Consider the following 27,475-nt stretch of genomic DNA (forward strand, 5'->3'; position numbering starts at 1 on the left):
TTATTATTATAAAAAATATGTAAAATTTTACAACAAAAAATCTGCATTTATGCGTACTTGTTGCTTTAATAACAACAAAACCTAATTTTACTTAATTTTTCCGTACCTGAAGTAGAACGCTCTTTTACAATAATCGTCTTCGAGAGTGCGATATATCACTCGGTTTCACGTGCAATACTTCTAGATTTTAAGTTCACGCTATATATAGTGTACAAATGAATGTTATAGATGTGCGTCATGGACGACGGCGATAGATTCCGTTCGTCTCTATCGCGAGAGCCATCGGGATTGCATCGTGTTATTCGTGAAAATGATGAGCGATGCAATGCTTTGTACCTTAACTAATATTGAAAGAGTTGTAATTATTCGCGAGCGTATATATTTTTGTACATATTTATTGCAAACATTTTATATACGGATTTGACAAGATATAACACACGAAACAGAATTCTGGATAGAACTCCGTTTATTATACCTACGATTCTACTTATTGAACATTTATAATCTAAGAAATAAAATTCCTTAATAAATGGTTTGCTTCTTTTTCTGTCATTATTTTTATACTTCAAATAATAAAAGTATTGTAAAACCGTGCAGAAAATTGGTGGAAAAATGAGGCCGTTACTCGATGTTCGTGAATTTAGCGTACATATACGCTTTCATAAATAGTTACTTTTTCTCAGAGAATATATATATATATGTACACATGTCCTGTGCAGCTAAAAACTAAAAATAATAATTATTTAGCACTGTTTTTTTCTTGATTGCTTGTTTCAAAAACTTGAATAATGTCAATATGTCATATATCTAATTGATTATTGCTTGTTAATGTAGCAATTGTTTTCAAATTATATACACATTATTTTACTATGAAAAGTTTACGACAATAAAAATGTTATTAAATTAAAAAAAAATATTACTTTATGAATTATAAATACATTTTGAATATAAAATTAAATAAAAACAATAAAAAAATAGTTATTTTTAACAGAAATTTTGAGGCTTCTTAATATAGCCTTGGTACAGTGCGTTCGTCGTATCCTTCTTTTGCACGACCATGATTATGTCGATGTAATTAAAGATTAGATGCAAATTACACTTTGAAATAATCTTATTATAATTTATATAGTTAAATATTATATGTATAAAACTAATAACTAACTAATTATATAGAAAGCATCAGTTCACTGATAAATTGTTCATGCAAATTTTATTATTAATAAATACGCAATCAGTTTTTTAATTGAAAGATATTCAAGATAATTTTCAAAATCTTAAAGATTATGTTTTAAAAATTACTTATTCGCAAGCTGGTATTTTCATATTTCGATTATTAAGCATTGTAAAAGAAAAGTTATAACTATCATTTTTTATGACTACTGTATTTTGCTTTAACAAACGTTCAGTTTATGAAATTTTTTTCTTAATATATGGTTCTAATAAGTGGAGTAATATTTTAAGAAACAAATTTCATAATTTGTATATCTTCTAAGTACTTAATGATAATATCTATTTCGCATACGAAGAAATAGCATTACTTCGTGTCCAATGCTTCACTTTATCAATGTATATTGTATCTTCTAGACAAAAAAATAGCAAGGCAGTGCCGATTTAGTTACTTCTCCTTAAATCGCGAATAACAAAATAGTAAAAATATTAATCGATTTTAAGAATAATAATAGATTAATGTCTATTTTACTTTCTATTTCTTGCATGAAATTATTTAATTTGAGTTTTGTGATTAATATATCCAGTAATGATTAATTGTACCATAATATTATTAAGGTAGTTCTATCGTGAAGAATTCAATTTCATGGGTGCTTAAAAGGACCCTATTTAAATTTGCCAGAACAAGATCTTACTGATTACTTAAAATAAAATAATTTTTAAAATAAATTTTTGATAAATAAAAAATGATTTCGGGATTCTTTATACACAATACAAACTTGCCAAAAACGTGGCAACACCGACTGGCATTAGATGTCAAGAGGATGAAAAACTTGTATTATTATGACAGATTATTTACAAATTATTTAATTCGGAAATTCACAACAATCTACAATATTACATTTTTATTTTATTTTCATAAAAACTAATTTCTCCTTAATTTTTACTCATACATGCTTATATATAGACTGAACTTGACGTGACATTATAAATACTTTGAAGTATTTGTAGTGTGAAGTCGAATGTAGCTGTAGTTCATTATATTGAATATATCTATGGCGTTGCCACGCTCGAAGTAAATGGCGACTATACTCTATCATGAATAAAAAAATTCCAGATTTACCAATTCAGATTAATTTTTTTAGTTGAAATAATCAACGGCAACTTTACTTTTTATTTCTTATATTTACTTTTTTAAACCGTTTAAAGAATATATTAAAAAGATTTTATGAGAAATCTCAGGTACAAAAATTAAAGAAATATATACTTTTTCAATTGGAGAACCTGCGTTTCATGTTTAATGACCGGTATTTAATTAATTTTTTTCATAAAAATGATCGGCTACTGATTTTCAAATTAAATAGATACTAGTTCAATTTTCAAGTTAAATATATACAATATAAAAATTATTTTCAGAACTTTTGTTTGATGATAGAACTATCTTAATATATACAGACATAGAAATATTAAAACAAATATTAAATATTAGAAATAACATTTCTAATATTCTATTACAATTATACATAGAGATATGTAATAGAATAAAAAGGCCTGTTTATTACGTAATTTATTATTAGAATAAAAAAGAATACTTACATCTATTATATCAATCTTGTGAACATACTTGACTGCTTATGGCACTATTTCGAAAACGTATTATCTGAGAAACTCTTCATAACAGAATTGAACGATTGATGGGGGCATTAGGTAATAAAATGCAACATACACACGCAATAAAGTTCTTTTTTTTAACAAAGAGCGCTCTGTAATATATAACAAACTATGTTGATCCACAGTAAAAGTTGTTTCAAAGATATATCACTGTTATATGCTGCTGTATGCACAGGACCGCCATAAATGAGCATGCAGAGCGTACACTGCACGAAAACAGCACGAGAAAGCGCCAACTTGATACCAAATTTTTTAAATAATAATGTAATAAATTTTTTCAAATACTTCAAAATTTCCTCGTCCCATTTTGTAACCTTGCAAATATTTTCAGACATAATCCAAACTATAAACATCGAGCGCCAAATTCTAACTTGCACGCGGACATTGAGTGCTTAACGGCGGTTCTGTGTATATATGCATATATATATATATATATATATTTATATATATTGTATATATGTTTATCTGATTTTACACACAGATACTTATGTATATGTAGAGTGTTCGACAACAAATGGGAGAAGATTTAAAAAATAATTCTAGATAAAATAAAGCCAAAATTAAGAATAGTAAAATTACCATTAGGACTTCGTTTTTTATTTATAAATGTTTAAATATTTACTTCAAAAATGCCTAAAGCACATGGACGTTTAGACATTACAATTAAAACTCGAAATCTCCAAAATTGTTATATTCTCGATTTTGTAATTCTGAATATTTAAATATGCATGCAAAAAAATGTCTAAAGCACGTAAATATTTTAAGGTTTATAATTAAAGAAAATAAACCGCCTTAATTAAAATTTTGTTATTTTTGTTTTATCTAGAATCACTCTTTCTAAATTTTCTTCCACGAGTTGCTGAACACCTTGTACAATATATATACAGAGTGTTAAAAAAAAGTATTAAGCAGTTATATGTTAAATAGTACAGTATATCGAGTAAGAAAACCTTAGTAAACATAGATCGACATCTCAACAGTTTTTCAAATAAATAATTTTGCATGTTAATATGAAAGGCTTTCGGATGGATACCACGTTACTAAAACAGCGTTATACTGATTATTGAATTATTACTTCATTAACAATTACTGTGTTCATATTATGTTCAACTATTTCTCTGAGAAATAAATAAATTTACAATTATTTAATAAGGTTTTTTATTCAGTATAGTGTACTATTCACTATACAAGTGGTTTTTTAACACCTTGTACACACTTTTATATGTATATAGAGCAAAAGATGAACTCCAACAATAGCATTTTTAACTCATTAAAGGCGTGCATTTTTTTATTTAAGATATTTTATTTACAAAAATTCTTTATTAGTGATTTTTTATAACTCGAGAAAAGTAAAAAAATTCACAAATTTTAAGTAAATTTGACAATCTAAAATTAGACTGAGAATTATTTAGCAAAAGAACTGAAAAACCCAAGAATTAAATGCAGGAATCCTGTTAACGCATATCAAAATAAATTCTACATTTTAAGGATTCTTTAAATCTCTTATCAGTTCTTTTCAATATAAATTCTTTTTTAGTGCAACTCATCGCAACGTAAGAAGAAAATTACCATAAATCAGCCTTTAATGAGTTAATTTAGTTCTCGAGATCTCCATATTCGTTGCAAGATGACTCAATTACGATTAATCGAGACCCACATCATCGTGAGGAGACGGTTTCGGAGGAGGATTGAAACGACCGGCACCGGGAAAACCGGGCATACCACCCGGGAAATTCATTCCGGCAGCGCCCGGCATACCGCCAGCACCACCGAATTTTGAAGCCATCTTATTGATAAGAGCCATTATTTTGGGGTTATTCTGATATTTGAGGACATTCGTCGGATTCGCGGAGATCTCCTTGAAGGCCTCGGCCACTTCCGGATCCTGCATATTCGTCCATGAAAACGATCAAGTTACGCATTGTCGTGGAAGATATTCACATCACACATTATATGATGATCGATAAACATTATATATAAATTTCCAAATTTAATCACATGATCTATTATTATTCCATTATTTTGAAATGGAAGAAAATAAAGAGCTATATGCTCGAATGTAAAAACGTAACAGCGTTTTAAACTACAATTAATGTATGAATGTTGATATATACTTACTTTATATTTTTGTAGACTGTTACCTTATTAAAGATTATAGTTTTTTCTCGCGACTTACCTCGAAAGCTTGAAGTACATCAGGATCCTTAAGGAATTGATAGAAATCTCCCGCACCGGGCATGTTGCCTGCATCCGTTTGGGAAGTTCGCGTATTTTCCTCTCGAGCTTTGGCGGCTTCTCGCGCTTTTTGCAATCTCTCTTGTCTCTCACGCTCCAATTTTTCTTGCGCCTTTCGTTCCTTCTTCCTTTTATGTTCCTCTATCTTCCGGGCCTAGTACATAAATTATTTAACATTTATTCTCTTCATTGAAAGTTAAAATGTTTGTTTAAAATTACTAATTCTGGACATTTCAGACAATCAATCGGACAATTTAGATCTCGAGATCACAAAAACGTCAAATTACTATTCGAGTTGAACCTGAAGATATGTCCGATCAATTCGGAGCGTTCCAGTTGAAAATATGTTTGATTAATTAGGATCATCCGAACTGGGATAATAACGCTGCGCTTTCACCGCTTGTATATACCTTTTCTCAAATTATATACCAATCGGTGAACGTGCCGCGTTACTTCCTTATATGAAATATTTTTTCGTACAAGTTCAAAAATTGGGCGCTTGAAAATCCATTCAAATTGTCATTTATTGATACTTATTATTCTAATTTGCAACGTGATATCAATCTGCATAAAATTGAACAAAATAGCTCTCGTTTACTTTGTGTTTTCAAAGTCTACTATGGGTGCGTTCGAAGAAACGCTATTAGCATCAGGCTATTCTTGTCCTTTTTAATAAGCAATGAAGATAGACTGATACTAATAGCGCTAATAGCATCTCCGCAAACGCATCCTATAGTTATTCTAATTTTTTGTACAACCCAAACTGTGCGAATCTTCGCACATTACGTATTGATTTTGCAAAACGATCACGGTGTGAAGCTTGAGCTGTTTAAAACATCGACTTAGAGCATGGACTGCGCCATCTCTATATTATTCATATGCGAAACTAGGTTCAGAAAAAGAGTGAAAGCAATGGCCGCTAATTAGCTCTGTCTTCGTTTTTTTCATAACTAGAAAAAGACATAATTGACCGACAATTCGTGCTGTCCTTCTTCCACAGTTGGACTCACTTTCGCGTTGCGCAGTCCATGCTTTATGTCGATGATTTAAAGTGTCCAAAATGTCCGAACTCAATGGTCTTTCTTTAAATTCGAGTTTGAATTAAGATCAAACATATGATCAATTCAAATTTTTTTTCTCAGCTCTAAAAATTAGCCATTAGAAAATCTGTATAGAAAGAAAACTAAACATCCAGAAAATTAAGGAAAATTACAATTCACTATTAGCGTATATACATACATACTCTTAAAAAAAATTCCGATAATGTACATGTACATATAAAAGAAGTGGTTTAATTTTAAGTTTAATATATTGTACGTAAGAAGTCAGCGTATTCTAGAGGCATTAATTAAAAGTAATTTTGAATTAAAAAAGGAAATAGCACGTGGAATAAAGCTGTGAATTTGATAAGCAAAGTTCGATCTATACATAGATATAAGTAAATGAGATATCCTTGCGTTTTTTTTTACAAAAATCTACTGTAATCCACCATGTGCATCTTTAGGAACGTGTCCAAAAGTTAAATTATAATGACGTAGATAGTTCCTGGGCTAAAATATATATATATATATATATATATATGTATATTGTGACCATGTACAATTAACCAGCTTATTATAGATCGTGAATTTATCTATTAGATCTGTCTATTTAATCGTTACAATTTATTTCCCGTTAACTCCTTCAAAAAAACTAGACATTATACTAATAATGCTCATCATATGCTTGCGTCAAGTTTCAATAAATATAAATTCAACTTGCAAGTCAAAATAAATAAAACCGTAATTGTGGAAATGTCAAATAGAAAATTAAACGCAGTTAACCACAGAGATCCAACTAAAGAAATTAATTAAATCTAATTAATTTTACTATTTTAATGCAAATCAAATCGTAAATATTATAATTTTAATAATAAAAACCACATTAAACTTAAATTAGCAGTTAAATGAAATTTTATCTACAAAATTAAAAATTTTGTTTAAGAATTATTTTACACTTTTCTTCTACATTATTGCAAGAATAAATTGATTTAACACTACTTTAATGTAAACAAAATTAAATATTCTTTTAAACTTAAAATTAAAAAAAACTATTAAACTTAAATTGAATAAAAATTCATCCATATATGCATATGTGCGCACATATAAACATATATAAAAAACATAAATTCTTTATTAGAGCAAGATTTTTTTACAGACTAATTAAATAGTTCTTTTGACTAAATAGTTTCTTTTGACTTGTAAGTCTAATTTATTAATTATATGGGTTTCAGCGAGTGTCAACGAAAAAAAAGAGAAAAACGAGAGAAAGAGAGAGAGAAGAGAGGAGAAAGAGAGGACTTTTGCACGGCGGGCCACCTTATACGGATGCGACCCGGGCTTCTAAATATAAAGGCGCCCGCGGTTCTGACGCTCCTCTGCGTCTGTGCACGCGTATTTCGCGGCGAATCTCATCTATCTCTGGTCGTACGCTACGCTTCAGTTAATCGTCTTCACCAATGAAACAGTAAAGTTTTCCTCTCCATGTTTGAAATTGAAGAAATATTATCTTATTGTTCATCTTAGCGTCTTGTAAGGCTTAGCATATCCGAGAAATATCATACTATATCAAGAAATTAATTTTAATTTAATTTTTTATAAAAAGTAATAAATTAATATTCAATATCTGTTTTTATTAAGCTTTTAAATATTTTAGATGCTGTAAAACAATTTAGCTCATCAATCGCCAGCCGAAAGTTAGAAACTTTATGAAGAAATTTATAAAAAGTTAAAAAATAGAGTAACTGTATTATTTAATTTGTTCAAACTCAAAAATTCTTACATGAAGTTCTACGCAAAAAATTTAGTATTTCAAGTCTATAACCATTTATAATGCTTTCAAAATGTTAAAAATACGAAACAATGATGAGCATTAAAATTCTTTAAAAAAAGAGAGATTTTTAAATCTAACAGATAAAGATACATAATAATAATAATAAAAATTTGAAAATTTGAAAAATTTATGTCAAAATTTTATATTTGAAAATTTTACATTTTATCTTTTCACTATATCTGATACTAGATTGTAAGAATGTAATTTTAATGTTAATTTTAACATACATTATTGGTTAGACAAATGATACATTGTTTAGTGAACAGTAAAAAGTATAACAGCACGAAATGCATACTTTTGTCATGAATAAAAAAATTGATAAAATAAGTCACGAGTGAGAGAAACCACATGGTAAAGATGAGGTTTCGAAGGGAATGACGTTTGATGTGACTCGTGACAATGACATCATCAAGCAGTCAACGAATCACTTGGCCCTTCGTTCAGACAGATCCCTCGCCAATGAGCACCGAAAACGCCGAGAAAATTTATTTTTAAATGCATCACAATTTACATGTGTAATCCAAAATTTCTAACCGTGTGTTCTATAAAAAAATTCTACATAATACATATCTTTGTAGTAATAATAATATTTAAAAAATTATTACAAAGTTGCCAAAAGTACGCAGATTACTAGAAAGTGAAAAGATTAAATCAACTTTAGGAGTGTTCTCAAAAATATTAACCTACATAAAGTAAACAAAAGTTATTAATTTGATTACATTTTTTAATTTAATTAAATTTCTTCACGGTTCAAGTATTTTATGTATTAAACGTAAAAATATAAATACTTAAACTGAAGAAATTTAACCAAATTAAAACTTGATTAAATTAACCATTTTTTACAGTATAATTAAACAATCGAACAAACGATTAAACATTAAATAATGATAACTAAAATTTAAAAGAGAAGAGCGGTAACAACGGTCCTTTCCAAAGGATAGGATAGGATAAGATAAATTTGGATCAAATAAAAAAAATTCTTTCTATTGTTAATAGTTGTTTTCCATGAAACTTGTTCAACAGGTTCCTCGTCAAAATGTTCCTCGTAATGTTCTTTATAAAATTTGTAAGAGATAATTTAATTCAGTACCAAAATGTCTACGTCCGTAAGTAATCGAAAAATAAGAATATATACAAAATATGTAGCTGGATAACTGCATTACTTACAAAACAGAAATATATCAACTGATTCGCATTTGAATGTGGATCTAAATGAGGTTCAAAATTTATAATACTAAATAACATATAATTAAACATTATTTTAAATACACATAATTTTTTACAGGACTACAAAATAAAAATTATAAAAATTTTAACATTTTTAATTAATAATGGTTACGTTCAGAAAACACAAGTGATCAGTGAGCAGTCAATGATTATTGGTCCTTACTGTTAAATCTCTAAATTTAGACCAATTATATTAACAAATTATTCAACTGTTGTGCAACGGTTGTGTTTTCTGAACGTAGCCAATGTTCGATAACTTATAATAAAGTCAAACTCTTACTTTTCTATCGTCTACCTTAAACATATCAATCAGACCAAAATGTATAAATTATCTTTGTATTTTGGTCCATCATATTAGATCCGCTATATTAGATTTAATTTTTGGAATTTTTACTGCAAATTTGTTATCAGCGATTAAAAATCAATTTATGTATGATTACAATAAAGTTTAACGTTTTGATTCTATTAAACTATTATTTATTATTTATTTTCAATTTAAATAATAATTTTTTAATCACTAAATACCAATTTTTTTTCAGCCCCCTTACGTTGATCTCCAAAATAAATCCAGAAAAAACTTATTACCTTAATTTTTGTGGAAAATATATGATTTTCACTTTTACTCCACATTATGAATATTTAACAAAATATATACATTAAGAATAAAACTCACAGGGGTTGATTTTTTATGAAAAATCCTATCCTTCATATTTAAATCCGGAACAACTTTATTTTTGTAGAAGATAAAAATTTTTGTAGGACTGTAGCATATCATCAAAAGACCTATTTCGAGTCTAGTGGGACATAATACCATGGATATTTTGAATTGACAAAAAGCTTCGGAATAATAAATTTTGATATTAAGCAAAGTTACGAAGAACTTGCAGTTTAACATCGAAACAAGCGGTTAATTTCTACTTCGGATTTTGTATAGTTGCGTCAAATACGTGACCTTGATCTACGTCGTATCACCGTGATCACCGTAAAAATAAGAACTACCCACTTCTCATCATCGAAATAGATCCTCCTCTCCCCTTTCCATTAACATTACACAACATGTCATAACCAAATCGAGATCAGGAAATAGATGATATCGAAGATCATAAGGGCGACTCGGGAGTTCGGTTCGAATCATCGAATCAGTACTAATGCATCCGGTGTCCAAAGCCAAAGCCAATAACGTCGAACGTGTTGTAGAGTCAACAGACAACTCTCGCAACTGTCGATTGCGGCCGACTCTGGTCACAACGTTCAACAACGCACTCAATATAATGTATATGCGAGGGTGAACGTAGCTTTCACACATCCAACGGAAGTTCTTCCGTCGTCCGAGCGACGACCACGAGGTAGTCCGAAGGTAGAAAAGTGGGACAATAAAGAAAAGAAAAAGAGGAGCGACCACCAGCCGTCACTGTGTTGCTGCCATTGCGTTCGTGGGGTAAGAGGAAAAAGAGAAGGAAGAGAGGGGCGTTTTCGGGGTTTGGCGGTAGTGACAATGCCAGTGCCTCGCGGGCCAGTTGGAGTCGAGAGCGACGACGGGATCGAGAAGTGAGAGAGGACGAGCTGTGCGCCAGCCGATCCTGGCTCCGGCCGATCGCGTAGTGTCTAGTGCGACGAGATGACGGGTGCGCGGATGAGACCCGCGCTCGTCGTGGGCCTCCTCCTCAGCTTTCTAGCCGTTGCCCTACGAGGTCAGTAAAACCATCAGATCCACATGGACGTAGACCTTAGTGCATCTTGAAGATCAGATCGCACTAGTTGAGTTGGATTTCGCGAATGTGAATTTATTCGTGCAACCAGTGACTTCATTCGATCTTATCGATTGGTAGGTCGATCTCGTCGCGACCAATAGATATGAAGCTTCCCGCTCGCTTACCGCTAAGTGTGCTATACTTTGGAATAAAATTTCTTCGCAATAAATTAATGGCGTTTCTTCATTAATTTGGTCATCGATATATATTATGGAATAAAAAAAATTTATTTACTTTAGCTTGCCAAGAACATGCCAAGAAAGGATTTGATTCACGATATAAAACTTAGCCACAAACACATACATTCATTCCTTATTGACTGCTAATCTAGAGTGACTTTGTCATCGATATAAAATATTAAGAATTCGTTCTGATTCGTGCTGTAGCCAGATTATTATAACTGATGTCAAAACCAGACATCTTGAGTTGATAGATTGATGCTAAGACTTATCGGAATTATTCAAATTACGTGAGTTACTATAGCGAGAAAAAATGTGGGGGGCTTTTTCGAAATGTACGATTGACATCGATCGCCGATGTCAATGAAATCGAAACATTGACGAAACAATGACGATCAACTGATGAAGGTCAATGTTATGTAAAATTACCAGTATGCGTCATCGGTCCCTATAGCTTTCGTGATTCTGTACGTAAATGCGCCGATGATTTAACTACAATTTTTAATATATTTCACGAAGAGTCTACTAAAAATCTCAATGATTCAGCGATTCTAATTAATACAATAATTGACAACGTTATGGAAAATAGAATTACGCGTTTATATAAATTGTTTTATTTTATCAATTTTTATTATTCCTTTATTATTTAATATATTATTTAAATAATTTATTAAAAATACAATAAAATTAAAAAATTTGTCATAATTTTTCATAAATTGGCAATTAATAAAATTAAATAATGTCTTTTCTTTTAATATGTACTGAGCATACTTTAAATATATACCATATACGTTTTGAAATAAAAGTATTTCGTTGTTAATAATTAAATTAAATTGTTAATTGCTAAAGAAAAGGCCAACGCGTCGTCTCGGAGTTTAAATAAAAGTCGTCAATTCAAGGATTTGTTATTTTGGGAATCGATGAGAGTTGGCTGTCATCAACTCGCATGATAATTACATAAGAAAGCACATAAATCCGTGCCAGGATCGTTCTAAGTCTCCAGAAATGAATTGTTCTAATTATGTGATCGAATTATTATACAAATCCCACAATTCTAATTCTTGATTTCCTTATAACCTTATATCCTAAATAACCAAATCATACAAATGCAAAATAGATTTGATCGTAACTTTCGATATTTATGGTGGATGCTTGTTTTCTAATTAGCGTCACGTATAATATAATAATAGTTCATTAAACAATTATAAATAAACTCTGACGAAAAATATGAGACGTTAATATTTTATAAAGATTATGTTGAACATGTCAAATTTTAAATTTATAGCATTTCAAGACGGTGATGGCAAAAATTTCTTACGACTAAGTGCGGCAAAAAGCTATACATATCGTAGACTATGGAACAAGACTCAGGATTCTATCTTTATCCGGCGCAGCTGCGCTTGCCAAACGACAGCTGCCTGCGTACATCTTCTCCTATCACTCGTAATTCAAAATCCGCCTATATTATCACATTATCCCAAAAACCAAAAAAATACAAACTTACAAAAAAATAATGGGATAACGATGTATTTTTCCATAACAACCTAGATAATGACTTACAACGTTAAACTTACGAAGTTTTAGGTTTTAAAAAGTCAAGTTTAATATGACTTAAGTTAATACTAGAAGTCTTAACACTTAAAGCACTAAGTGATCATTATTAATCGTCTTCTATTTTTTTTTAAATAATATTTTGTACTTTACCAAGTTTTTAATATGCTTACAATATTGTTATTAAATCTGATGACAAAATTAATTTGAGATATATTTCTAACTTCAGTTTACGATTGCGTTTCAAATTATATTGGCACGCAGTCTATAGAATTAAAAAATACATTTAACTAATATAAAATTATTGTTAGTATCTGTTTCAGCCGAGAAATAGTATTTTCTTTTATTTCTTGTATTATTCACATAATGACTTAATTCAACTTATTATTTTTCTTGGATAAAAGATATAATTCTAAAATTTCTTAATTTTTAATAAATCATGTCTTTTACACTTATAAAATATTTTATTTTTAAGTACATTCTTTATTTTCACAGTTATTTATTTGCTTGGGCCTTTAAAAAAGGGTGTTACAAACAAATGAATGATTATGAAAAAAATTAATCAGTAGTTAACTTCAAACATTAAAAGATAAATTCACAAAATTGAGTTTTAAATCTTAAAATATAACACAAAAGCATTCACATCTAATTTTTTGCATTTAAATTGCGCGACATTAAATCAAATTCAACTAAATCGTACGAGGAGCTTGTCACATTATTCGGTCAAAAAACTATATACATAAAATAAAAGAAGATTTGTATTAGATTTTCGTAACACAGTGAAATAAAAAAATGACCTGATCTAACAGAAAAAAAAAAAAATAAAAAAACTTCGATTACAAATGGGGAAACGATCTCATTTCTCAGAAAAGCAACAAGAACCGGAACCTTGTGCCAGAAATTGCAGTATATGATATAACAATGAGAGATATAGTGAGAGACACATAAAAGATATCCTACAAAACGAAGCTTCTCGTGTTTACGTGCGTGATCACGTGAACTCATAAACTACAACGGATTCTCTGACGTTTGAGGCACCACCGGCGACGTCCAAGTTCAAGCAACTATCAAATAAAACTGCCAAGATTACTCCTTAATTTCAATACTCTATCACATTTTTTATAGTCTCTATCTTACCATATTTACATCAGTTTAATTGCTCTTTAAAATAAAACTATGTCATATAACATATTCTATCTATCTTAGGAACAAGTTTAATTTTAATGAAAATACATAAGTTTTAAAACATGTTTTATAAACATCCATATAGCAGCAATTTCAATTATTCGCAAAAATTTAATATTCAATATTTTTTCGCGAAATAAAATCCAAATTATTGTACACGTCGACTAACTAGTTTAATGTGTTCTTATATACACTTGGTGCGAGGCACTACCATGCCACCTCTTGATATTATTCTCTTTCCCAAAAAATATAATTATAAAACTAAAATTTATTATAAAAACCTGTTTTTTTTTTCGTTTTCTTCGAAAGATATTGAAAGACAATTGTGATAGTAAGGTACTAGTGTTCTTAATTTTTTTAGAGAAATAAATTGTGAGAAAAAACCTGGTTCCTTCTATTTTTTTCTCCGGGAAATGTTTAAAATACGATTAGAATTATAATAGAACTTTATTGATGAATCACTTACGAGTGTGTTTTACTTAATGTTCGCAATGACAGCGGAATCATTTCATTCTTGTTTATCAAATATAAAACGAGGACAAATGACACTTGTGAGCGTTAAACGAAACGCGCTCTATTGGAGCTTTTAAATGTAAAAAAAAAAACAATTTTCAAAAACAATTGACACTAGAAGACAATAAAAGACATCTAAAAAAATTTTTTTAAGAAAAAATACAGCAAAAAATCGAAAAAAATGTTTTTCCCATATATTTTCAAAAATTTCCTGAATTAAAAAGCACTAATCACGTCGATTAATCAATTAATAAAAAATAATACGATATCCAAATAAATTAATAATAAACTGCATCTAATCAACAGAAACGAGCAATCCAATTAACTCATCATTTTTCCTCGCGGGAAGAGATGATAAAAATACGATTCGCTCGCCTAATATATAAATATTTTCGAGTGTTGCTCGGCTCAAAGCCGCCTACCCACCGCTAAACTTAGAAGCCGGCCACGTCCCAGGTACCGCCTAGAAAGATGATATCGACATTTTCTTCGGTGGAAATTCCACCGTCCTTGCGTTTCGCAGTGGTAGTGTTCATTAAATTAGGTCCCGTTGCGAGCAAACTATTATCGATATTATGTACAAATTGAAAAGAAATTAAGAAAAGCTTTTTCTTCACAAATAACTCTCTTTATAGTGAAATTTGAGATACAAGCGCTTTAGGAAAGAAGGTAAAACTAATTACTCGTGAATAAAATGATGTCAAGATAAGAATATTGTATTTTATATTAATAAAACGTAAATTCAATTAACTTCTAATATATTAAATTTTTAATAATTAAACTACTATTTCTAATAACTTTCTATACTGAAACAAATGATATATAATTTTAGATATTATTTTTTTAAAGTGTATATTTACACGTAAGAGTAAAAAGTTGCAACTTGCAAACAAATTAGTCTTCTTTATAATAAACAAACAATTTACAAAAGAAAATTTAGAAGTAAAGTTAATTTAAAAATATATAATTCATCAATAAATTGTAATTTTTTCTTAAGCTGTATTATATCAAAATATGCAAATATAATGTATAATGTTAACATTGATTTATAAAATTATAAAACATTACAATTTATATATTTATATAAAAACTTATAAGAGATATTGTTACCAACTAATTTAAAGATAAATTTGCAAAATTAGAAGAACTATTTTTTATAAAAACATCAAATTTTTAGAATTCTAGTTTTTACCATAAATTTTATAATTTTTACATATATTAGTTACACAATTTTACATGTTTTTTATATGGTGTATTAAAAAAAACAAGTATTTTTAGAAATATGAAAAACAAAAGTAAAAAGTTCGAGCTCTTTAAAGTATTTTAATTATCTGTATTTAGAAAAAGACTCGTTTCTTCACAATTATGTTAAAAACCTAAAATAAAATAATGAAAAATGTTACTTTTACTGTAACATTTTTTTATTTATGTTCTCTCTCTCTCTCTCTCTCTTTCGTTCTCGTTTTTTCTTTCTCTTTTATATTTTTGTAAAGTTTTAGTTAATATAAACCATTTTTTTACAAGAAAATCTTGTGTTTCTCGCTGTTATAAAGAAATCAATTACTTATTTCTCCAACTTTCAATCAATTTTCGATCGCTCCAACATTAAAACATTCGTTAAAATTCAATCGCATTTATCAGGAATCAGCTGTGTTTGATCGTAATATAAAATTGTCCGTTTAACAAAAAACGCACTTGAAGAAACGCAATACAAACTTTCATCAGAGACACGTCGGATGACAAGTCGCGCTAGGTGTTCCTGAACACCTGTCACCGGGCGCGAACACGCGCACGGCTCGCTCGGCCAGAATGTGCGTAATGACTTTGACAAGTTCTTGCGTCACTTGGGTCAGATATTTCGGGTTGGTGGTCGCGTGGCGTTAACCGTTGCTTCGAAGCTCCGTCTCTCCGTGCAACGAGTTATCTAATACTGCGCGCGCGATATCTCTTGGCACGTTAACGCGCGCAACAAGAATTCTCTTAGCCGAAAATTTCTGGCAGCTGGAGGCACTCGGTAAAACGTGAACAATGTAAATATCTCGGCGACGTATGCGAGACTTCTACTACGTCAACCTCGCTATCCGATATTGCGAATTAATCAGACACATAAATCATTAACGGTTGAACTTGACGAATTCAATCCTAATTATATTAGAATTAAATTATGATACATTGCCTTTTAGTAAAAAAACACGGGTATCAACGATATGTTAATAACCTTCATTATTTACCTGATAAAATGCTGCAAAATATAAAGCACAGGTTTTTTTAAAACTCGAGCAAAATGTTAAAATAATGTTTTAGGAGTGCAATGCGAAGACGAACAGATACCATCCGAGGACCTATGTCGACCGTATATCGAGAAGGCGCTGAAGGATCTCGGCACAGGTAATATTAGATGATGGCGAATACTCAGCTGGAACACAGCGATTTCTAGAATATTTCATTTGAAGGATCTTTGGAGACCAGTGCAGAGGTCGGAACTGAGCTCGACCAAGAAAGTCATGAAGAAGCGTCACCTGCGAGCGAGGAAGTAAGCATAATCTTTAACTTATTCACATAACAAAAGTTTATTTGCATTATGCAAGATATTCTTATTAAATTTATTTAGACTGGCGAGGCAGCAGACGATGCTTCGAAAGAAGAAACCAAAAACGAGGAATTAGTAGAGGAAAGCGCGGAAGAGACTGCCGACGAAAGCAAGGAAGTGACCGAAGAACAAGCCGACGCTAGCGAAGAAAAACAGGAAGCTGTGACTGACGAAAGTGCTGAAGTTAGCAACATTCAAGAAGGTAAAATTAACTATTATTGATGCTTTAATCAATAAAAGACGACGCTGGACGACGCCATATGGCGCCATAATTTTAATTTTAAATTATTTAGGAAAAAAATCATAGATAAACTTAAAAGATCACAGCAAATATATACTATTCAGAGGTTTTGGAGGCCACTAATCACAAATCTGCTATCAGATATTTTAAATATACAAAATGACATCTAAAAGTGAGGGAACAAAAGTAGCGTACTTTTTTTCAATTAACACGTTCGGTCCGAAGTCGGTTTTAATATGCTTTCCGTTCAGCCGAAGGAGAATGCTCAGCGGATGCTGGGACATACAATGTATAAACAGAAGAAAACGCGCGCTCAACGTAATTTTTGTTACACTCTCCATTTAGACCATAGGGGAGAAAGTGCCAGCTAATGTAAAAGTATCGAAAGTGTAAACAGATAACAAAATTGGAAAAAGGCGAGGGACAAGAGATGATCGGTTGTAGGCAAAACGATATTAAGAGGATTTATGTTTAGAATGTTTAAATAAATTACATTTAAAAAGTGTAAATATATTTTTTATATTATACAAATTACTAAATTTATTTTATAAGCTTGATACTGTCGATTCTCAGGAGCCTATACCGGCTAATTAAAAAGTACAATGTCAGTCCCATGGATATCGCGCCGAACGTGTTAAATATTACAAAATCACATTTTTCTAAAAATTTTTTAGGGTTGATGATTATAAGTTTACTAACAAATTTTTAAAATTCAAAATGGCGAATTTAATGATGCGGAAAAGAGACTGAGAAAAGAAAAACATTGATATTTTTCAATCGCTTTTAAAACCTTATGGAATTTTGGAATTGCTAATTACAAATCTGCAATTAAAATTTCAAAATAACGGATCTAATATACGGCAAATAAAAATAGCAAATTGAAACACTATATCTTTCTACGAGCTTCTCTATCATTTTATAACAAGAAATTGTTCTCAGTTAAAACCAGAGTTATAATGGGGATAATATTCAAATCTTTTTTTTCTTGTTTTTTTTTTCATTTTGCATTTCAAAATAATAATTGCAAATTTAAATCATACATCAAAAAACAATTATAGATCAAATTTCGGAATTACTAAAATATATCAAAATTTATCATTTCTGCTTGCTATATTAAATTTGAATTTTTAAATTTAATAGATTTGTAATCAACGATTTCAAAAACTCTTGTCACCAAAATTTTATAATTTTTTTTTAATCCTTGTACTTTACTAGTTAAGTATTAAACAGTGACATCTTCAGATTTGTTATTAAAAGTGTAAGTATTTAAAGAATATAAGAAAAAACATATTATTCAGAAAAACCAATATATTATTCAGAAGAAGAAAAGAAAGCTGAGGAAGCGTCCGCTGAAAGCGATGGAGAACAAATCGACTCCTCCGAAAAATTAACGGAAAGCAAAGAGGTGAGAAGTGAAGAAGACGAACAGAAGTCCGACGAAGAAATAGAAGTAGAAGATGAAAAGTCCAAGGAGGAGAAAGTAAACGACGAAGCGAAGTCCGAAGAAGAAAAAGAAATCGAAGACTCGAAAGCTGAAGACGAGGAACAAGAAGAGTCCAAAGAAGCCACTGAAGGAGTAGAGGATGAGTCTGAGAAAGAGGTCGAAGAACAGCAAACATCCACAGAAGCTAGCGTTGAAGAGGAAGAAAATGACAGTAAAGCCAAGGAGAGCGCCGAGGCGATCGAAGATCAAACGGTAAACAGTGAAGATGACACCGAGGAAGAAGAGCAGAATAAAAGTACCGAAAATGAAGGTGAAGAAAAAGAAAAAGAGGGTGCAGAAGATCCCGAAACAGTAAGTTCCGAAAACATAGAAGAGAAAACAAAGTCGACAGAGGAAGAAACGGAAACAAAATCTACCGAAGCGCAAGAGGAACCACCAGCAAAAGAGGAGAAATCAAAGGAGGAAGAAGAGGCGAAATCCGTAGAAGAGGATGCAAAATCTGACGAAGAAGAAAATGAAGATGAAAAATCGCGCGACAAACGAGAAGTCGAAAGCGAGGAAGCTGTTGAAGCAGATGGCGAATCTGAAGAAGGTAAAAGAAATTCAAGAGAAAAAAATCTTACAAATAATATTCAAAAACTATCAGTTTGTCTTATTCTAGCCTCATTATGTTTATAATAACAATTCTGTGTTCTTAGCTATTAGTGAGGAAGAACAAGAACCTACACCAGAAGAGGATCTGATTCAAGAAATTGAAATTCCGGAGAACCTTCGGCCAAGAGATCACATCAATCAATTGCTAAAACTGGACGAAGAGAATGAAGAAAAGGAGCGAGCGATACAAAGAGCGGCTGACATTATTCTTAGGGATCTGAAGAGGCTCTACGATAATGCCATAAAGCCATTAGAGACCATGTACAAGTACAGAGACTTGAGCAACAGGCATTTTGGAGGTAAGTGAGCTATGATTTTAAAATAAATTATATTTTTTTATATCATTTAATATAAAAATAAATTTTTGTTACATGTGCGTAAAAAGTCCTCCTTTTCATGTTCCTTTTTCGATCAAAAAGTCAAAGTAATAGCGAACACACACTTCCAGAGAATCGTCCAAACCGCAAAAGAGAGATTACAAAGAAATTAATTTACTTAAAACCATTAAAAATATTTTTTTACTTGCGGGAGAGATTACGCCTTCGCCTCTGAACTTCTCGCCTCTGCTATTTTCTACTTGTAACAAAAAATAATATGTGCAATTCGTGCGGATCAGCAATTAAAATAGCCAACTTTCCGCACTTATTACACAATGTATTTGCTTTAAATATTAAAATCAAATAAATAATATGTATTAAGATTAGTAATAATTAATCTATAATTAATAACAATAATAATAAAGATAATTAATTTTACTACTCTATTAGATCCCGAGATATTCTCTAAGCCACTAGTGTTATTTATGGGACCGTGGAGCGGTGGGAAATCGTCCATCGTTAATTATCTGCTCGACATCGAATACAAGCCAATGTCATTGAGAACAGGTGGGTTAATTAAAAGAAAAATGGTTTTTTTTTACACTTTTTTCTTTGGGTTTGAGTTGATAAAATAGTCAAGACTTAGAGATAAATAGCATGCTAGGAGCATGAATATACAGAGAGTGTTTAGGTGGTTTGAGAGAGTGCTTAGAAGAGCATTGCAAATCGCCAAATGGAAAAAATGACACAGGAGCCGAGCCGTCACCAGCATACTTCAACATAATAATGCACGGCGAGGAGGAAGAGGTTCTCGACGGCACCCAGTTAGCTGCCGATTGGACTTTTTCGGGACTTCAGAAATTCGGGCAAGGTCTGTTGGATCGTCTCAGAGGCCTGCGACTTAATAATAAGTTGCTAGAGAAGGTAAGCAGTCGTAAACGATTATTCAAATTACAAATATTTATTATGTACATTAGAAATATGTACGTCAGAATATATCAGCAAATAATTCAAAATTAATTATATATTTTTAGTAAAGATTGACTTTATGATTTTTACTCGGCATAAGTATAACTACAATGTTTAATACACAATTCTCAATCAAAATTATGCAAGATAAAAAAATGTCGCTCTATTCTTTATTAAAATTTAAAAATTTATTTAACTTAAAAATAATAAAGCTCTAAAATTTAAATTTAAAAGAAAATCATATTTTAATGTTAATCACAGAAGAAGGAGGGGGGGCGAGAAAGATTTTTAATTTTTTCTATAATAATATTACTGCTAGTTCTAATTTTTTAAGTTCTTTCTTAATTTTTTAATCCTTTCTAAGGAACAAAACATGAATCACACATTAGCCAACAAGCATTTAACTTTTCATTTAAAACTTATTTTCACAATTTAATTTTTTCTCTGCCAAAATTTAAGGAAAGCAAGCGTCCCTTCTTGACTTCCTTGTGTATACCCAAATTTGCTAATAATTGTCTAGTTTACACTTACAGGTTCGTTAAGTTCTATACCCTATGTTCGATTCGAACAGTCGAACGTCATGACGATATAAACAGTTGTGAACTAGTTTGGATCAAGTTATTTCTTCCACAATCCCTAATCTATCTTAGGCCGTACGACGTAACTAGATATAACGCGTGTAAATGGAGATAAAATAAAAGCGGCCTAAAAATTCATAAAGTATACCACTAATCCTGGTATATGGCTTATATAAGTATTCTTTTGTGTGCAATAAAGTTTTGTACGTAATTGGTAACATAAACTTGCTAAAACCAAGAATGATTAAACACCCGTGTAATCGGAATGTAATAATCTGCATGTGGACTAAATGTTACCTACTTTGAATTAAACATATCTATCAGTTTACGCGACACAAACGCTTTTTGATAGTCTATTTCAGGTCAGAGTATAGATTACGATATAATCAGGTTATGCGGTGTAAACAAGATCATATACCTTAAAAATAGAGTAAATTATTTAAAAAAGAGTAAAAAATTATTAACCAATATTATTCAAAATATAACTTAGAATGTATAATAAAACCATAGCAAAAAAGTATATTAATCCTTTGGGTGATGGTGAAATTTCCACGTTTTACTTTTTTTCCGCTTAATTTGTAATTATTTTGACGATTCTTTTTACTTTAAGAATAGTTTTTTGTTTTCAGAGTTCCCAATACATAAACAAAAATAAAAATTAGAAAACCAAAAGTAGGAAATTTTTTATTTTTTTATGAAAATGTATTTTTCACTAAACTATTAATCTTAAAATGGCAATTTAGTAAAGTATTTAAAGAGTCTTTTCAGATTTTTTCGTTACGTTGATTTTTTATTACATTTTTTTGGGTCATTCTGAATCCTAATTTGAGGTAAGAATTATCAAATTTTTTAAAATCAAGAATTTTTAGAATCAATATAGTAGACAAAAAAAATAAATCCAGAAAACAAATTCTAAATTAATAAGATTTTTTGTTTTCAATTTGTCTCTCATCTGCCTCCGCTATCATGGATTTTCAAAATTCAAAATTTTCAGCTTCAAATTCAGATTCAGCGACCAAAAAACTATATACTAATTTTTATGAAAATTAAGAAAATTTTATATTATTGAACCGCTATATTGGTCATTTTAAGTTTTAAAATTCTGACTACTGATTCATCGATTAGCAATCCGAAAAATCCCTGGATACAAAGTTTGAAAAAAAATTAGTCTGATATCAAAATTCGTGACAAAGTTAATTATCTTGTATTATTAGGTGAACATCGTCGAGATTCCAGGTATCTTAGAGATTCGAAAGCAAGTGCAACGCTTATTTCCCTTTAACGATGCGTGCCAGTGGTTCATCGATCGAGCGGACATAATATTTTTAGTTTATGATCCCGCCAAGTTGGATGTTGGTCCCGAAACCGAGGCGATTCTTGATCAGTTAAAAGGAAGAGAATATCAGGTAAATACAACAAAAACATTGGAACAATTTTGCTTGAAGAGACTTCCTCCTTAAAAAAAAAAAACCCTAATATAACATTATTTTTAAACAGACTCGTATTATCCTCAACAAAGCCGATCAGGTAAAGCCCGAGGAGCTCATGAGAGTGCAAGGCGCTCTAATCTGGAATATATCACCGCTTATGTCGAGTGCGGAACCACCAATAATGTACTCCACATCATTATGGTCGTTACCCTACGAAGCTGGCGCACCCACCAGGTTGCTGTATGCTCAAGAACGCGCATTTCTCCGCGACCTACGTTCTGCGATAGACAAAAGGGTCGAGCATAAAATAGCGAGCGCCAGAAGATTCGCCGTAAGTTCATTCCAACGAAGAATAATCGGCCTCTTCTAGAGAAAATAATAGAAATACAGAATACAGAAATCAACAATAAAATTCCTCCTCTATTAAAAAAATTAAAAAATCTATTGTTTTATACATATATTAGAAAACTATAAAAGCAATGGGTATGGATTCAACACTTTGTCGGTGTTTATATAATTCTCATATAATTCTCATGTTAGCGTTATAAACATGTAAACATCACGTGATGAAAGTTATATAAACACCATCACTTTTTAGAGTGAATAAAACTACATACTAATAAAAATCAATTTGACGCGTTTGATCTTCATCAATTTCAGGTACGAGTGCGCAATCACGCGAAGATGGTAGATTGCTATCTGACGACGTACTACAATCACAAGACATTCTTCGGCAACAAGCGGGAGATCAGCGACAAGATCATTGAGAATCCGCAGGACTATCATATCTATGAGGGCCTGAGCACTCTCACTAACATATCGCGCTACGATCTACCGGATCCAGACGTCTACCGCGACTTCTTCCGTTTGAACCCGCTCTACGACTTCCCGCTGTTGAGCTCCACGTGCACGTACTTCCGTGGCTGTCCGATCAACAGGCTCGACGTGGCCATCGCCTATGATCTACCCGAGCTGGTGGGAAATTATAAGAAGTCAGTGGAGACAGCGCTGCACGAGAGTGAAGGCAACAGCCCATCGAGTTGAGTGAAAATCCGCGTTCCGGAACGGAGCTCTTGATACCATGTGAAATACGGACTGACGACAAAGCAACGTTTATCTCCGCTGGACCGACAAAAGAAACAGCTCAGCCCGTAGCCGAAACGCCTTGGTAGCTTAAAGACAACGCTCGACAACGCTAAGGAACGTAGTCCGATATTTGAGATGGTACCAAGGATTTTCTCTTCTTGAAACACAGGCAGCTAGATCTATCCATCTAGCGAGTCCCTTGTGTGTCCTTTTAATATGTGTGCTCCGATGATGAGAAGTCTGTGCGCAAAAAAAAAGCACGACAATTGCGGCGGAGGGCATAGAGTCTCGAAGTATGAAAATCGAGAGTACTGTCATTCGAGCGGGCGAGTAAACGCTACCTAATCTCTAAATCTGAGTCTCGTCCCTCATAACGTGACAATGTGAAAAACATGAGCACGTGATGTGGAGTGTGATATCACGAGTTCAGTGGTTGGGACACTTCCTCGGTTGCAGAAGAGTAGGTGTATCGTTTGGTGTCTGGTAAAACAATGCGAGTGCTACCATTCCGATCCAAAAGCGGACAGTGAGAATTCGATTTGAATTTATGTGTTCAGATATCGGTTCCTCTCTTGCTGAAAATTTAAGGTACCAATGCAACAGTAGCTTTTTGTCTTACTTTTCTAGGTACTCGAAAGAATTTATTAAAATTTAATATTTAAAAAATCTAATTTCAACATATGAAAGGAATTTTAACTTCAAAAACTTCTAATTTTAAAATTAAAAATAATTTCTAACTTTTTTTATTAATTTTATTAATTTTGACATTTCAAATTTTCTTATTTATTTATCTGATCTTATATTTATGAAATATTACTTTAGAGGTAAAAATTAACTGCCTATAGAGGTAGAAATTACCTGCCTATAAAATTAAATTTATTTTAGGTGAGGTTTCATTGATTAATTAGATTTCAATATATAAGTTTCTTAATTAATCGTTATTCTAATTTTAAGATTAATTTTCTCGAGCCCTTGAAAACGTAAATTAAAGTCACTCTTACACCGAGTTCTTAAATTTTCGCGACAAATCGACATCTGCTGATTATCTCGGAAGAATATAGACTCTCCAGAATCGATGTAACGTTGAACAACAATTTCGTCCGCCAAATTCCTCTGTACCGGGGAAATTAAACTAATTGTACCAAAATATTTCCATTACAAAAAAGAGATAGAATGATCTCTTCTTGTGGCTTTTGTGGAATACCTTGTATAAGCTGATTTTGTGTTCTTATTAAAATATGTCATTAAATAATGAAAAATAATATGTTGATCTCTCACGGATTGCTCAGTTAAGGGGATGCTGGAGTAACCGTCAAACTTGATCGGGGTCAATAATGTAAAATCATTAGTGCATACCATTAACAAGATTTTGTATGTATTTCTTTCCGTTTTCAATATAAGTCCAGTTTCTAGACTGATAATAATACGTTTACTTTGATTCTGGAAAAGGATTTCCAAATCTATATACAAGAAATACATACAATTTCATTACAAAAGTTATTGCTTAATCAATGAAACAGATTGTTTCCAGCATCCCTTTAACATGTGAGACAGATCGTCTGATGTTTTTTGACCGACAATTTAGGCTTCCTTTTAATTCTTGTTAGACATATAAGTATATCTTTAATGGTGAATCTTTTTAAATAGTTATGTACATTATATATATATATATATATATATATATATATATATATAGAAAACTGTAAGTTTTAAATAACAATAAGAAAATGTTGATTAAATATTTAAAAAATATATTTAAAATTTTAAAATTTATAATTTCTAAAATTCTTACTCGCGTTTAATTTTTCGGATTGATAGACATAATTCTTAGATTCTTTTAGACTCTTCGATTTTTAAATCTTTAAATTCTAAATAACTCGCAAAATTCAATCTAAAGTTCGATTCTTCAATTTCTTTATATCTTTAAATTTATTTTTATATAATTTATGTTGTGCCATCCGTTTTAAACAAATTATTTCAAACACACTTCATTAATTTTAAATAAATTATTCTGAATATAGGATTATGTTAATATTCATGATCTTAATCAAATATCATAATCCTAAGACATCATAATCATAATCCTAAATATGAGGTTTTTTCCAGATTATTGCATGCTTATTAATTTTTTCAATAAAAGTGCGAACATGTAGAAGTATCATAATTGATTTTGCGAACAACAAAGCAGGCTTTTTCATGAAATGATGATATAATGCGATCTATCCAGCGTTTGAATACGTGTATTGATATTATTACTGTTATTACCATTGTTGTTGGTATTTGTTACCATTATTATTCTACATTATACAAAGATTACGTCAAGTAAATTTAATGTTATAAATGAATGTTAACAAAACATCTAATTCCTTAAAGTTTGTACATATACATACACACATATATCATATGCATCATTATATACATACATATATAAAATTTATATAAATCTTATGCGCACGCGCGCATACATACACGCACACACACGTCCATTTTAAATAAGGTGTGTCGTCGTTACTGTTTGTGTATTATTGTACATATGCTACGTTATTTAATATCCAAATACAATTACCAAAATTTATTAAAGTTAGTAGATAAATATATATACTAATTCTTGTTTAATAAGAAGGCAAATATGCAAACTCGTAAAAGCTTATCTTAATTAAAGAGTAATTTGTTTTTATAGCAACTATTACATATTCAAAACACGAGTTGCTTTAAAATCTAAATATAGATCATGACTCGTAAAATAAATCGTGCAATTTACAAGTTTATGAAATAGTATTTTACTAGGAATTTTTATGCAACAATTACATAAAAATATGTTTCTGTTACTAATTCTTTCTGGAAAATTTTATAACTTGACCATAATGTTTAAAAGTTAAAATATTCAATATTTCTGATTTAGAAAATTTTATTAATTATATTATAAACTTGTTTAAATTTGTATAGAATTTTATCATTCAACTATAATATTTAAAAGTCAAAATATTAAAAAAGTAGAAACGGATCATATTTAATTCAAAATATTCAAAATAAATTAAAGTTAATAAACGAGCAAACCAGACTTAAAATTATAAGTTCATTATCATTTATTCACAATATCAACTAAAACGTTTCAATCTACTTGGCTTTCCTCAATTTCATTAAATGATGTTAAGTAAATTAACTAGGGCGTACACCATTTTAAATAAATACCTAAACAATGGATTAAATGGTTACAATAAAACCATATAAAATATACATTAAAATTTTACATGTTAAAATAGTTAAAATAAAGAAAATATACATATAAAAATGAACACAAATAAATAAGAGATGAAAGTTATCATGTCGAAAAATAAAATGCAACACTAGTTGCTCCACAAGAAGTTTTAGTCCATTGATGGAACTAAAAAACGATATAGTCAATGTGATCAAGTATTGGTATTGGAATACCTTTTTGTTATTGTAGCGAAAGTATAAAAAATTGTCATATAAGAACGGTCTGTTGAAATGTAAAGATTCCTTAAAAATCAAAATAAAGCAAAATATTATTTCTTAATTATAGAATTTTATAATAAATTATATAAAATTCAATAAATGTATAGAATTTTATTACTCTGATTAGTATAAAACTTAAAATATCCATTATTTCTTAAAATATTATTTTCTAGAATAGCACATAGCTCTGTGAGAGTGATTAATTAGTATTCAACAGGTTTTAAGTTTAATTTTTGATTTTTTTTCTCTATATACCTCGTTAAAAAAATTGATTGGACAAGATTGTGTGCAGAAATATCTCTCTCTCTCTCTCTCTCTCACTCATTCTTATATATATAT

General features: G+C 30.5%; 2 protein-coding genes across 5 annotated transcripts in view; one reads left to right on the forward strand and one right to left on the reverse strand.

The window, feature by feature from the left end:
- Positions 1 to 379: 379 nt before the first annotated feature.
- Positions 380 to 27,475, reverse strand: part of LOC105829145 (putative protein FAM10A4) — a 30,082-nt gene continuing 2,986 nt past the window's right edge. For all 3 annotated transcript variants that reach the window (XM_036293818.1, XM_036293817.1, XM_036293819.1), the window contains exons 4-5: positions 5,015 to 5,227; positions 380 to 4,723 (exon numbers count right to left, since the gene is read on the reverse strand). In XM_036293818.1, coding sequence (XP_036149711.1) covers positions 4,481 to 4,723; positions 5,015 to 5,227 — 456 coding nt within the window. In that variant the 3' untranslated portion in view covers positions 380 to 4,480. The remainder of the gene's footprint in view (positions 4,724 to 5,014; positions 5,228 to 27,475) is intronic.
- Positions 10,646 to 24,921, forward strand: LOC105832777 (sarcalumenin). 2 transcript variants are annotated; one of them, XM_012674010.3, is made up of 11 exons: positions 10,646 to 10,862; positions 16,655 to 16,738; positions 16,804 to 16,883; positions 16,962 to 17,142; positions 18,501 to 19,217; positions 19,324 to 19,578; positions 20,047 to 20,163; positions 20,288 to 20,520; positions 22,358 to 22,549; positions 22,641 to 22,904; positions 23,234 to 24,921. In XM_012674010.3, the coding sequence occupies exons 1-11, from the start codon at positions 10,790 to 10,792 to the stop codon at positions 23,615 to 23,617; spliced, it is 2,580 nt and encodes an 859-aa protein (XP_012529464.2). In that variant the 5' UTR covers positions 10,646 to 10,789; the 3' UTR covers positions 23,618 to 24,921. The 2 variants fall into 2 exon arrangements, with proteins under 2 accessions (XP_012529464.2, XP_012529465.2); XM_012674011.3 differs by having other exon boundaries at positions 10,648 to 10,862; positions 20,348 to 20,520.

Source organism: Monomorium pharaonis, chromosome 11 (assembly GCF_013373865.1).
Source record: "Monomorium pharaonis isolate MP-MQ-018 chromosome 11, ASM1337386v2, whole genome shotgun sequence".
NCBI classification, from domain to species: Eukaryota; Metazoa; Arthropoda; class Insecta; order Hymenoptera; family Formicidae; genus Monomorium; species Monomorium pharaonis.

What these genes read in the sequence shown, in the direction of transcription:
- LOC105832777 (XM_012674010.3), top strand. Translation starts at nt 10,790, where the DNA reads ATGACGGGTGCGCGGATGAGACCCGCGCTCGTCGTGGGCCTCCTCCTC. An exon ending in TCTAGCCGTTGCCCTACGAG is followed by an intron (nt 10,863 to 16,654) that starts GTCAGTAAAACC and finishes ATAATGTTTTAG; the next exon opens with GAGTGCAATGCGAAGACGAA. An exon ending in GCTGAAGGATCTCGGCACAG is followed by an intron (nt 16,739 to 16,803) that starts GTAATATTAGAT and finishes TTTCATTTGAAG; the next exon opens with GATCTTTGGAGACCAGTGCA.